This window comes from Mastigoproctus giganteus, chromosome 7 (genome assembly GCF_048544385.1).
Source record: "Mastigoproctus giganteus isolate SK-2022 chromosome 7, ASM4854438v1, whole genome shotgun sequence".
Lineage (NCBI taxonomy): Eukaryota > Metazoa > Arthropoda > Arachnida > Uropygi > Thelyphonidae > Mastigoproctus > Mastigoproctus giganteus.
In genome coordinates this window covers 158,642,038-158,655,636 of record NC_143581.1, presented here as the reverse complement: position 1 = coordinate 158,655,636, position 13,599 = coordinate 158,642,038, and the positions used below count along the sequence as shown (strand labels likewise).

At 38.1% G+C, this 13,599-nt stretch overlaps 1 protein-coding gene across 1 annotated transcript in view; it reads left to right on the top strand.

The window, feature by feature from the left end:
- The window catches only part of LOC150083280 (murinoglobulin-1-like), an 892,685-nt gene that overhangs the window by 39,930 nt on the left and 839,156 nt on the right, over positions 1-13,599 (top strand). The window contains exon 2 of the mRNA XM_090378459.1: positions 3,315-3,475. Within this exon, the coding sequence (XP_090234585.1) occupies positions 3,315-3,475 (161 nt within the window). The remainder of the gene's footprint in view (positions 1-3,314; positions 3,476-13,599) is intronic.

Genomic DNA, 13,599 nt, shown 5'->3' with positions numbered 1-13,599 from the left:
TCAGCCACATAAACACGGCAAGAAAAGAATAAAAATAAATAAACTGAAAAATCAATGTTACCTACCAAAATATTGACATAATATTAAAAATATTCTTCCAAAAATGGGAGTTGGGGGGGATATATATTTGTGAAATGAATTAGGAAGTGCTTGGGAGGTTTAGATCTTTTCGCAGATAAGCTTGCTCTATTAGTTTGACAATTCACGGTGTATTCAATAGTAAGAAAAAGTGGGGGGGGGGACATGCTGTATGAAGTAATGAAATTTTTTGATATGGTGTACACATTGTAAGAATATGCCCAGATCCTTGACATAACGTGGCCTCGACAATGCTCCCCGCATACACACTACTCGGACTCCCTCCAGTCACTATCTGGCAGAGTAGAGGTAGCAAGATTATACACTAGCTGATCCGGAAGCCTCCTAGAGAGTTAGCAATAGGTTCGGTCCAGTGTACTAACTAGCGGCCAGCCTGCGAACACCGTTTTAGAGCTGTACCCTGGAAATGTAAGGAATATTGGATCTCGCCACGATGTTCATCCTAACCTCAAAAGACATCAATCATACTGCATGATGGAAGAGATAGGGAAGGGTTGACCGGAACTTAGCTCAAGAGACTAAACATGGGTTCCACCACTTCAAGCCTCCAATAAGCAAAGTGGTGGTATTGCACCGGTTGATGAGAGTCATCTACTACCTAGTACTGCCTAGTAACACAGAGGGGTGGCATTCCTCCATGTGGTGTGGGCGCCACATCTTGACCCCTGCTTACGTTGGTTCACACCTGGGTGGTCACCCACCATGTACTTGTGCATGGAGGTTATACCCAGGATTACTAACAGTCCCACTATCGTGAAGTTGCAAGCAGAGGATTTGGCTGTCACAGACCATCCCGACTTCACCAAAATTGGGTCCACTTGACTTGAGTGTCACCCGAATATCAAGTGCAGCTTGTCTGGCATATCTGAGAGAATGTCTGTGACAACCTCAAGGACCGAGTTATAGTGCTCTTTATGGCTATCTCCTAGAAACTGCTGTAATGTATTAAGTGATTAGGCTTAGTCCATTTCTATTTATCCATCCAGCATATGCCACAGAGTAGTAACATACAGAGTGGACACTCCCATAGATGACAATGGCAATTCCGGCTACATGTTAAAATGCATAGACAGTGGAGGCCCCACTTTCAAGGCATAGAAACAGGCCGGAACATTACAAAGAAATGCACAATGTTCCTGGATCATTTTCTAAAGCTTTGTTATCTTACTTCTCTGTGGCATATGCCAATGAAAATAATGAGGTCAATTGTTAAAGGAGTAATACAAAATAATCTTAATGTGGAGCCATAGGGCAATCACAGCTTGGATTTTCATGGAAGATTATGCCTCATCAGTCTGATTAGTGAGTTTGAGCTAGTCACAGAGGAATTGGATATAAAGCTATTTTTGACATCATGTAATTAGATTTCAGTAAAACCTTTGTTATTCTGCACATATGAATGTTATTACTATGGATTAAGGGATGGTTAAGTGGTAGGAAACAGATTATTTAGTATTAATATTAGCCAAATGGTGTGCAAGAAAGCCTTTGGCATTTACTGCACCTGCGAAAAGTTAATTAATTATAGCACAATAATAATAATAAATAAATAATAAAATGAACTATTTGTTTGACTTCCTCGTCATGTAGCTATCTACATGAGGAGGGTGTCAAGTAGTTCCTTTTATTATTTTTTTATTATTATTTCTCATGCTGTCAGCCTCAGTTGTCCATGTAGGCAACTTATTCTAGTAATTAGCAAGTTGCTGGTTTAAAGAGAATTCTAAAAACTTGCTGGTTCAAATGGCTTATGCTCTTTATGGACTAATATGATGAGTGCAGTCAGGGCTGCAGTGGAGGGTGTACGGCGTATATCCTCTAGATTTTTTTAGGTGAATAGTATATACCTTCTGGATTTATATATATATATATATACGGGTATACCCTCTGGAATTTGATTAATAAGCACAGTATACTCTCTGCCTATAACATTCACAGAGTGTACCTTCTGCTAATTTTATGGCTACAGCACTGTGTGCAGTACCACATGGGTTAGTTGTTGGACCCCTTACTGTGACGAAAGCCAGTGGCGGATTAAGGATAGTTGGGACCCCTAGGCAAATTATATTTGGGGGGCCCCCCCAAAAAATAATAATAAAAAAAAAAGAATAAAAATTAAAAGTTAGGTGGCAAATAAATGAAATTTTGTACTTTTGAATTTTTTGCTTAAATTTTCGCTTAAATTAATCAAGATTTTTATGATGTTTACTGAAAACATTTATCTATTTCAGAACACTAGAGGAAAATGTCTTGGCTTGGGGCCCCTAGGCACGTGCCTCATTGCCTTAATGGGTAATCCACCACTGATGAAAGCATAACAAGTTTAATGTCTAAGTTTGTCAATTATGCGAGAGTGGACACAGTGGTTAAATACATTAATCCGGATATGCTTCTTCAAGAAGATTTAGTAAATCTAAGATCAGCAGAAAATTTGCATTTGGGTTTAATATTGATAAATGCATGTGGGTAGCAGTCCTGGAATAATATATTCATTTGGGAAGCAATAAATTCAATGTAATTGAAAAGGAAAAAGACCTAGAGGTAATTTTTCAGTCAAACACGAAATTCTATGAGCAGTGTGAATGGGTTGCTAGAACAGCTCATGGGGGTTTTGCCAAGATATGCAGGAATTTTTCCATAAGTGACAGAGAGATGATTATTTCATTGTGTAACACAATGGTGAGGCCACATCTGGAATACTTCATATTGTTTGGAAGCTCATTATAGGTAGGACATAGATCTTTTGGAAATGATGCAGAGACAAGCATAAAGATTAGTTGGAACACACCAAAGGATATTCTTGATATGAAAGACTTTGGTCCCGTAAATTGCAGTCTCTAGAAACCAGGCATCTATTTGGTGATAACTGAATTGTATAAGGCTTCAAAAGGGTTAAGTGTACTAAATGGTGAAGGTATTTCACTCTTTCTCAAAGGACATCCACAAGGGGGTCATAAATTTTAACCTCTGCCTAGTGTTGTGGAAGGGGAGTAGTTTAAATAAATGTAAAGAAGGTTTGGCAAAATTATTAGAAGTTACATGCCAATGAAGTGAGTAAATTTTTATTTTTTGTTCTCCTGGTTCTGTTTATGATGGCTTGTTACCTTGCATCACGTTGACAGTACTAATGCTCTAATGTCAACACAAATGTTTTATGTTTCTTAATTTATATATATATATATATATATATATATTATTTTTTTTTTTTTATCTAGGGGCTTCATTTTAACATCACCAAAGGTTCTTGATGTTGGTACAACAGAGCATTTCACTCTAACTCTCTTTGATGTTCCAGATGGTGCACCAATTACAATACGTTTATTGAAAGCTGACACAGATGATGTGATTGCAGAAACATCTGCCATTGGACAAAATGGTGAGCATTGGCATGTTTGTTACAAAGATATTTAATAATTTTAGTATTTTAGGCACAACGATATAGGTGGATATATTACGTACATATGGTTGTGCCTAAGAATACTGTCAGTGCATCATATATACATAATCTGTCAACTGTCCGGATTTATGAGAAAGACTGGCTTTGTCTTTTGACATCTTTCTCATGTCGCCATCCTAATATAGTTTTTCTTCATCTTTTTCACAAAAAATAGTAGATCTATGGCTTTCTCATTAAGCTAGAAATTTAAAAAATTCTGTGTATTTCTATTTAATATAGTTCTTGGTATCAATTAACAAATTAGCAGCTATCAGGCATTCTAGTGTATGTTGGAATGTGCAAAAAAATATGTTTATATACCCAGAATCTATGTCAGATATGTCATAATTTTTTTTTTTTTTTGTATGTGTGGCACAAAGTAAAATTTCATTTAACAGTATGGTTCAAGATGCTAGAGAAATGTGATGTAGTGTTTAAGAAGACATATATGCAAGGAATGGATGGATAGGTGAAATGGGAATTTTTTTTTTTTTTTTTTTTTTTGGCTTGTATAAGCTTTCTTTTTCTTTGGCTGTATAAGCTTGTTTTCTTGCATCATTTGCCACTGCTAATGCTAATAATAAAAATATTTAAATGATTTGCTATATTCAAAATAAACTGATTATGTTCAGCACTGGTATTAAGTGCAATCAAAATGCTGTACATTTATCAATCAAAATATCCTTTTTTACTTTTGTATATTTTAATTTTATATTATGTATAATGTTACTGTTAAAAAAAAATTAACATAAAGCAGTCATATGTAGCTATAGCATTATAAAATATGTGAAGATAAGTGCAGAAAAAAAACGCAGATAAATGAATCACTAGGTGGCCGTGATCACAGTGTGTTGAAGTGGGATTTACTCAAAGAGGTAACTACCATTAGGGGTAAAGGGAAGGGTTATTGCTTTCGTAAAGGCTACTACAATGGACTGAGACAGTATTTAAATTCTATACAGTGGGACCAACTGATGATGTTGCCAACAGCAAATTCAAAATGGGAAGCATTCAAAGAACTTATCTTAGAGGCTACTAGGCTTTACATACCAACTAAGAAATATTGTTCAAGGTTTAGGCCTAAATAGATGTCAGATGAACTAATGAGGCATATAGCAGAGAAGAAAAATGCATGGGATACATACAAATTAACATGTGACACAGAAGCCTATGATAGATACAAGTTGATCTGTAACCAAGTTACAGAGGAGGTTAGGCAGGCGAAGGCAGATTACAAGAAATCTTTGGCAAGGGATGCAAAGAAAAACAGCAAAAAGTTCTTTACTTATGTAAACTCTAGAAGGAAGGGGATGAATCAGATTGGTCCACTTGATATCCATGGGTCAACTGTTGATGATCCTGCTCAGGTAGCTAACAAACTAAACGAGTATTTTGCATCGACATTCACACATGAGGAGTTATTCAGCGAGGGGAATGCCAGAGGTGTATTCAAATCTGGCAGTAAGCTAGAGAATCTTGTAATAACTGAGAGTAAAGTTGAGGAGAAATTGTTGAAGATAAACACAAGAAAGGCACCTGGGGTGGATGGGATCTATCCAGTTATATTAAAAGAGGCAGCAAAGAAAGTAAGCAAACCCTTAGCCATAATTATGAGAGCTTCCTTGGACTCAGGGGAGGTACCCATGGACTGGAGATGTGCAAATGTGACCCCAATTCACAAAGGAGGATCAAAGGCTGACACAAGTAATTATAGACCTGTGTGAGTTTAACTTCTGTTCCCGAAAAATTAATGGAGGCACTGATTAAAGAAGCACTGCAGGATCATCTAGACAAGACTTCAGTTATAGCTCGGACACAGCATGGTTTTGTTAAGGGGAAGTCTTTCCTGACCAATTTGATTGGATACTATGATGCAGTCGCAAAAGAACTGGATGCAGGGAATAACTTTGATATTATATACTTGGATCTTAGAAAGGCTTTTGATACTGTTGCACATGGAAGACTGCTGCACAAATTGGAGCAGTGTGGAATTGGAGGCAAATTGCTTCTATGGATAAAGGGATGGTTGAGGGGGAGAAGACAGAGAGTGGTAATCAATGGACACTGCTCATCGTGGACTAATGTTATTAGTGGAGTCCCTCAGGGTTCAATATTGGGTCCATTATTGTTTTCCGTATTTATAAATGAAATTAATGATGGTATATCAAGCTTAATGTCCAAGTTTGCAGACGATACGAAGGTTGGCAGGGTTGTCAAGGACACTAATGACACTATGCTGCAGCAACAGGATCTGGAAAGGTTGAGCAGATGAGCTGAGAGGTGGCAAATGAAGTTTAACATTGACAAATGTAAAGTACTACATATGGGGAAACAGTAACCCCAGAGCAACGTATCAACTCTGTGGTACTACACTGACAGTGGTAGAGAATGAAAGGGACCTGGGGGTGGTTGTGCAGGCAGATATGAAGTTCTCTGAGCAGTGCAGACGGGCTGCAAGAGTAGCTCATGGTGTATTGTCAATGATATATAGGAATTTTTCTAGCAGGGATAAGGAGGTGATTATTCCCTTGTGTAAGGCAATTCTCAGGCCACACCTAGAGTACTGTATACAGGCCTGGAGGCCTCATTTCAAGAAGGATGTAGAGCTGCTGGAACGAGTACAGAGAAGGGCAACAAGATTAGTGAATGGAATAAAGGGGTGCTCTTATGAAGAAAGGCTTAAGTTTTGCAAATTACAGTGTCTGGAGACTAGGCACCAGCGAGGTGATCTGATAGAGGTGTATAAAGCCTTGAATGGTTTGAGCATGCTCAATGCTGATGGGATTCTTCCTCTTGCTCAGAATAATCACCCGAGAGGGCATAAATTCAAATTGAGGAAAGACAGATGTAGGATAGACGTGTGGAAATTTGCCTTTAGTCAGCGGGTGGTTGGTTGGTGGAACAGACTTCCATCCCTTGTCGTGGAAGTTGATAGCCTAAATAAGTTTAAGGCTCAGCTGGACAGGTATTTCGACGAACAGAGGGGTGAAGTGGAAGTGGTTATTTTTTATTTATTTATTTTATTTTTTATTTTTTATTTTTTGGCTGATGCTGCGTAAGCTTGCTTTCTTGCATCAAATGCCTCTACTAATGCTAATGTATTATTGCAGAAGTAAAAATGACAGTGTGATAATTTGTATTATTAATATTTTAAAAAAATTTTTTTTTGTAATTTTAATTATTGTGACTGTGAATATTGATATGAACATGATAATTTAAAGTTAAGGTGAGCATAAAATTTTTACCAGAAAAAGAAGTTTGATGAAAAATACTGACATGTAGCCTCATTCAAATCAATTATCTCTTAATAATTGAATGGAACAATTGAAGAGAGAGATATCTGCGTGGTAAAAGGCAATGTAGAACTTAAGCTTTAGTTTTGATAATATTAGTTAAATTCCATTCACTAGCATTTGTTTTTTAATTTCCTAATTCACAATTTTAGTGGTACCACAAGTGGCACTGCTCCTGCCTTCCTGTGGCAGGGCCAGTAATCTGGGTGGAAAAGCTAATTCCCAGGGCAAAAAGGAGCTGACATGGATAAAGAAAATTATCCAGCATTACAGCCTTCGAGCTCAAATACCAAAGATTAGTACAGTTCTGATCAAGGTATTGTGCAAAGTAAGCGCTTAAAAAAAGACAATTATCAACCAGAGTATCCAACTTTTCTTATTATCAATTCGTTAACTAGTCAACCAGTGAGCAAACTCTCCATTTATGATACAGAGATTCCTAGAAAATGCTGCTGGATCACCTAAAATGGTCAAAAGGTTACAGTCCGGGGATTTACTAGTTGAGATGACACAGTCTAAACATTCAGAACTGTTCTGAATGTTTAGACTGTCTGAATGTTTAGACTTACAACTTTTGGGGGAATTCCTGTTAAAATCTCTCCTACACAACCCTAAATAGTTCCAGAGGTGTTATCTCTGAATGGGATCTATTGAATGTAACAGAAGAGGTGCAAGAAATGAAAGATTAAAAGGTAATACAAGCTATGAGAATTCTGACTCATAGGGATGGCAATCTCATTCCAACCCATAATATAATACTCACTTTCAGTACTCCAAATTTACCAAATACTGTTAAAGCTGGTTATCTAGATTGTCATATCCACCTCTATGTTCCAAATCCAATTCGCTGTGATAAATGCCAGAAATTCGGACACTCTCAGACAGCATGTCAAGGAAATAATGTATGCCCAAAATGTAGATCAAAAGATTACATTCAAACAGATTGTAATGCAACATCTCCAGTTTGCCCTAACTGCAAGGGGGATCATCCTGCATATTCCAAAAATTGCGAAATATGGAAGCTGGAAAAAAAACACAGAAGTTTAAAGTTGAGCATAAAGTGACTTATCGGGAAGCGAGATGACAAATAGTGAAAGATACTTCACATACATATGCAAATGCTACTAAGAATTATTGCTCGATTGTCACCCAAACCATTGAATCAATTCCACCTGACAAATCACTTGCTGAGTGGGCTACGGCTGAGCTTTCAGTTCCTCAGCCAGCTTTAAAACAAAACAACAGAGACCAGACTTGTAATACCTCAGTTTTCATCCCCTCGACTAGTGGCACCAAGTCCTGAAGTGAGACCAGGATGGCAAAAGCAGAATCCTCTAATAAGAGCCAAATTAATACTGCAGATATGGACATAGATGACAAAACTCAAGAAGAACCTATATTAGAAATTTATGTTGAAGAAGATATGGACACTGGTGCTATGTAAGGCGTCGCCTGCCTCCTGTTTAGCGGTGCTAAACAATTGTAATTGAGAAATTAAAGGTATTGGTCGCTCAAAGTGTTTAACGAAGACTTCTTTAAAGCGTTCATAATTTTTCTCCGCTCTTAACTCGAGCGAATGTGAGAAAAATTCGGCCGCTGGCCCTCTAAGTCTAGACCGAATTACTGCTAATTTCTCGCGATCCGACCAATTTGCAATTTCGGATATCTCTTCTACAGATTCAAAAAACAAGGATACAGGGGGTCCTTCATCATCTTTACCTAGATAGATCGGTATTAGGTTTAGGTAACCCGCGATCGAGGCTGGTTGAACCCTTACTTGTTCTTGAGGTGGCTCTGGTTGCGTTGGGAACAATGTTTCAGATATAGCTAAACTTGCCCCATCTATGTTCTGGCTCTCCATGTTCAGTTAATATTTTAATTTTACTGTTATTTGTACACACAAAAACCTTAACTTTACAGTATAATTCTTCCCACTGAAAAAAAAAAACGCCTGTAATATTTCACTATATCAATACAAGTATATTTAAGCTACACTCATATCATCAACACAATAGAGACTTACCTTTTTGAAGTTCTCATACATGTATATATTCACATTAAAAACCATTCAAAGACATAGTATAAAATGCTTATGCTAGCAATAAGCAGCAACTTAAATTTTTCCTATTTTCTATCTTTTGGTTAGTCTTCTCTAGACTGGTTTATGAAACAGTTGCTACTTCTTGCTGTGCGTACTTAAATAATGTTAATAATGACATCAACAATATAGTGTTATTGAATGTAGGAAATGTGAAAATAATATAGTATTTTATTCTGCCAACATTCCAATGATACCAGCAATCATTGTTTAATTTCTGTAAATCATCTTATTTCATCCTGGTCACGGCACCATTTTGTATGGCGTCGCCATCATCTTGTGGATGGCCCTGTTCTCTTTGGTTACGTGGCACGTCTTGATTGGGTTGGTTCTCTTGCTCGATTCAAGGCGCCATCTTGTTTCCTCTCGTTTCTGTGGGGCGACGCCCTTTTTCCGTCTAGTCACTCAACTCACTATCTTTTAGGACAAAATCCCCGCCCTCGGTCTCCAGAAATTATATAACCCCTGTGACTGCAGCAAAGGATTAGCGTTGTGTTAAAGAATCGACCAATCACAATGCGTTGATTCAATGCCCCCGCAATAACTTATTTTAGTTGGTCCTTACCTGTGCTGGTGTGATTGGATATGGGCAGAGAGGACGAGACTTAGTAAAACACATAACAATATTTATTAACACAAAACAAAACTAAATATACAACACTTGCACTCTACTTAAGTGATCAGTTTAAATAGTGGCATTCAGGCATTAGTTACATTTCATAATGACAATGTGTGAATCAGGTATTAAGCTAGTACATCCTGCTTTTCATAGAAATTCTGTAATTTATCTTGCAACATTAACTCTTCACAATTCTTACCTTTTGTAGTGTACTAGATTATTCTAGGTTAAACGTCCAGAATGCTTATAGACCTTTTTGGTACTCCTCATATTCTGAGGCTAAATGCGGGTGGGTTTGTGTTTAACTCTCCTGGCCTGCTTGTTATCTTTTGGTACATCCTTCATCATCATTCGGAACTCAGCGCTTTATCATGCTCGATTATACTGCACTTTTCTTATGAACATCAGGATGGGGTTTTTGTGTCTATGGGAGCATTCTAGTCGTTTAACCTACAGTGTATTAACATGTAATTCATTTGTGGTTAGGAAAGAAGCATTGAACAGGTTATCATTTTAGTTTCGGTTTCGGATTGTTACATTCACACGAATAATATAATTGCTTACCAGTTAATTCGCTTGCTCCTAGAATTCAGTGATACGGCCTCCTTCTCTTCAGCGAAATCTGGGCGGGGTCCTCTACTGGTTTTCGGGCGACTTTTCTGGTGGCTGCTCTGCTCCTTCTCAGCCTTTGTCTCTCGCTGCCTTGGCGATCTTTCGACTCGATGTTCGTCTGTGAAGAGCCAACTGTCCTCTCCTCTGTGTCCTCTCTCCGTCTCTGTCTCTGTCCGAGTCTGTCTCCTCTGTCGTAACCCCTTTGGTCTGACTCAGTCCTTCGTATATATCTCGGACTTGGGCGCTACTTTCCCTCTTTAACTTTTTTCTTCGTTGATTACTCAACAATGAGGAATTCTTCGCTCCCTCCCAATGACAGTGGGGAAAGTCGTAAATATGACAGAGTCCTGTTCTTTTAGTTGTCCAAGTCTGCGTCACAGGCAGGTGTGAGCCTGGTTTCGCTATCAACCTAAACCTTCCTTTTTGTTTATTATCATTAGTGCGGGGCCGAAGTTCTCGCTGACTCTTTCTACCCCCCTTTACGATCCCCTGTTCAGAGCGAAAGTAAGTTTGTGTTAGTCATGGGCTCTTGCCTTCTCATTGGCTCACTCACATCTTCTCTTCAATACTTTCGGTTTGGCTTTCCCTAACTTGAATATTACGAATTCTAATTGAAAACTGTTTTTCGATAATTTCGCCCTAATATCCTGAATATCGGTTTTATTTATTGAACAAAGAATTAGATTTATCTGATCGTCGTGAGCTGAGAATTTATCAGTCTCACAGCTACCGTTCCTAAAAAAAAGATCGCCATAAACAGCTTACTGTCTCTAAAAAGCAACCGGATCAACCTACCACTAAAACTGAATAATGCAGTACATTTTACAATGGAATTGTTGAGGACTACATACTAATACAGATGAACTTTATGACCTAATCCAAGTTTTCAATCCAGCAGGCATTTGTTTACAGGAAACATATTTAACTTCACAAGTGACCCCCCTCAATAAAGAAATATACTTTGTAGAGGAATGGCAGGAATGCAGCAACTGCAGCCCAAGGAGGTGTAGTGGTCTTAATATCCATTACTAATCCATCTAGGCAAATTCCCTTAAAAACTAATTTAGAAGTTGTTCTGTAGGAATAGAACTTGGAATAATTTTATCTCTTGTTTCTATTTATCTTCCACCGAACCAAATGTATGTACTCAGAGACTTTGATGAGCTCCTTGCCCAGATACCACCTCCTATATGTTTGTTGGATGATTTTAATGGACACCACCCATTACGGGGAAGTCTACATATGGATAAAAGAGGGCAGCTAATAGAAACATTACTGGACACAATCTAACTCTGCTGAACACTGGTGCACATACTCATGTGCATTCTCCCACAGGAAATACTTCTTTCATAGATCTATCTATTTGCTCCCCCGCTCTATATCCAAGTATACATTGGACAGTATTGGATAATCCTATCCAATCATTCACTATCATTCCAGTGTTGGCATTCGAGGTGAGCGGACCCACTTTGTCAGGGCTCCTCAGTTAAGTGGATTGTTGATTAGTGCTTTTAAATATTTGATTTATTTAGATATTGTTGGATTATTTTGTTATAGGTTTTCCTGTAACAGTTTGATTTTAATAATATTATAGATATAATTTTTTAAAGTAAATTTTCATTGATATTTAGCTAATTTTATTATGGTAGTTACGAGATCTGCCTTAAACACATCACAGGGTATCGTAACTCACACGGAAATAACCGATTGCGATTTACGGGTGAGTAATGATTTAATCCGTTGCGGAACCTGTGGAATGTTTTCCAAGGTCAACCTGGTGACTAATCATAGCTCACCTGGGGATTCTTTTCTTTGTGATCGATGTAAGGAGTGCACCTGTCTTAAATTACAATTTGGCGCACTGATGGAAAAATTTGAGTCCCTGAAAAAACAGGTGCTTGCCCTCGAGAAAAATGCATCTGGGAGCTCGTCAGGGACTCAAAACTCCAGCAATCTACCAACTGATGCACACCTGATTGGGGCCTCAAAACAGAAAAACCAAGTGCAAACTACCCTGGTTAAGAAGGACATTGTTTTATTAGGAGACTCCATTGTCAGGGAAACTTGGAATATTTTTTGTAATAAGGATAGGTGGAGTAGAACCAGGGTATGTCAGCCGGGAGCAACTATTAATGATGTTACCAACAGATTGTCAGATTTTAAGGGGGGTAAAGAGAATATTATTATTCATGTGGGGACTAATGTACACGATCTGACGATTTGTTGGAAAAATACAGGACCATGCTGAGGAAATGCCACGAGCTAGGCCACAATGTCTGTGTCTGCCATTCTGACCAGACACGATAGGAGGGATTATATGTTAAAAGCCTTGGGGATTAACTCAAGACTTGAAGGACTCTGCAAGGCTTTAGGGGGGAAATTTCTATTAGCTTGGCCCACACTTGTAGGTAGAAGGAATTTGTTTTGTAGAGACGGGATACACTTAAACAAAGGTGGTGCAAAAGTTTTTGCCAGTATTATTGAGGATACCTTAAAGGTTCAGGGAAACTGCTAGTTAGTGGGGATGTGGGTAATACTGACACACATTTATCTGATAATATTGGACAAAGTAACTCTTGCACATACCTCAAGAGTTCTTATCTGTTACCCCAAATGGACATTTTATCTAGATGTTCAGGGGACAGAAACGTTTCAAGTGAGCGGGTAGCTAATGCCAGGGAAGAGAGCCTAAAAATCTTCAAGGGTTGTGTTGTTAAATATACAAGAACGGTAAGTCTTAATTGTTTATACAGTGATGTTAGAAGCGTTGTCAGAAAAAATGAGCGAATTCGAATTGCTGGTTAAAACAAGTAACGCGGACATAATAGGGCTTACGGAAATTTTGGTGCCACCCGGAAATAGAGGATGATGAGTTTCAGTACGGCTTGTATAATGTATTTAGGAAGGATAGGGTAGATAGGGTGGTGGGGTAATGCTTCTTATCAGAAGCAGCCTGAGTTGCACGATAGCTTTCCCTGGTTCAGACGTTTCACATGCTAGTATAGAATCCGTAGTGTGAGATAGTTGGAAACAAAGGTATAATGCGAGTAGGAGTAATCTACAGACTAGGTGATTGTGAAGATTATGACGAAAACCTCTACATGCAAATGGAATGGGCAAGTAAGCGTCAATGTCTTATTATGGGTGATTTCAATTTGCCTCTAATTGATTGGAGTAAATAGGAAGGAAACTCGACATGGGGAACAAAATTTTTAAATCAACTAGATGACTGTTATTTGTATCAACATGTCAGGGAAAGTACTAGAGAAAAGAATATCCTAGACCTCATCATCACCCATGAATCTGATGACATAACAGGGCTGACAGTAGAGAAACCAGTAGCAGGAAGTGATCACGAAGTTCTACGGTGGATGATGATGAGAGAGGTAGTAGCAGTAAAAGGCAAAGGAATTGGTTTTAATTTCAGAAAAGGAAATTATGA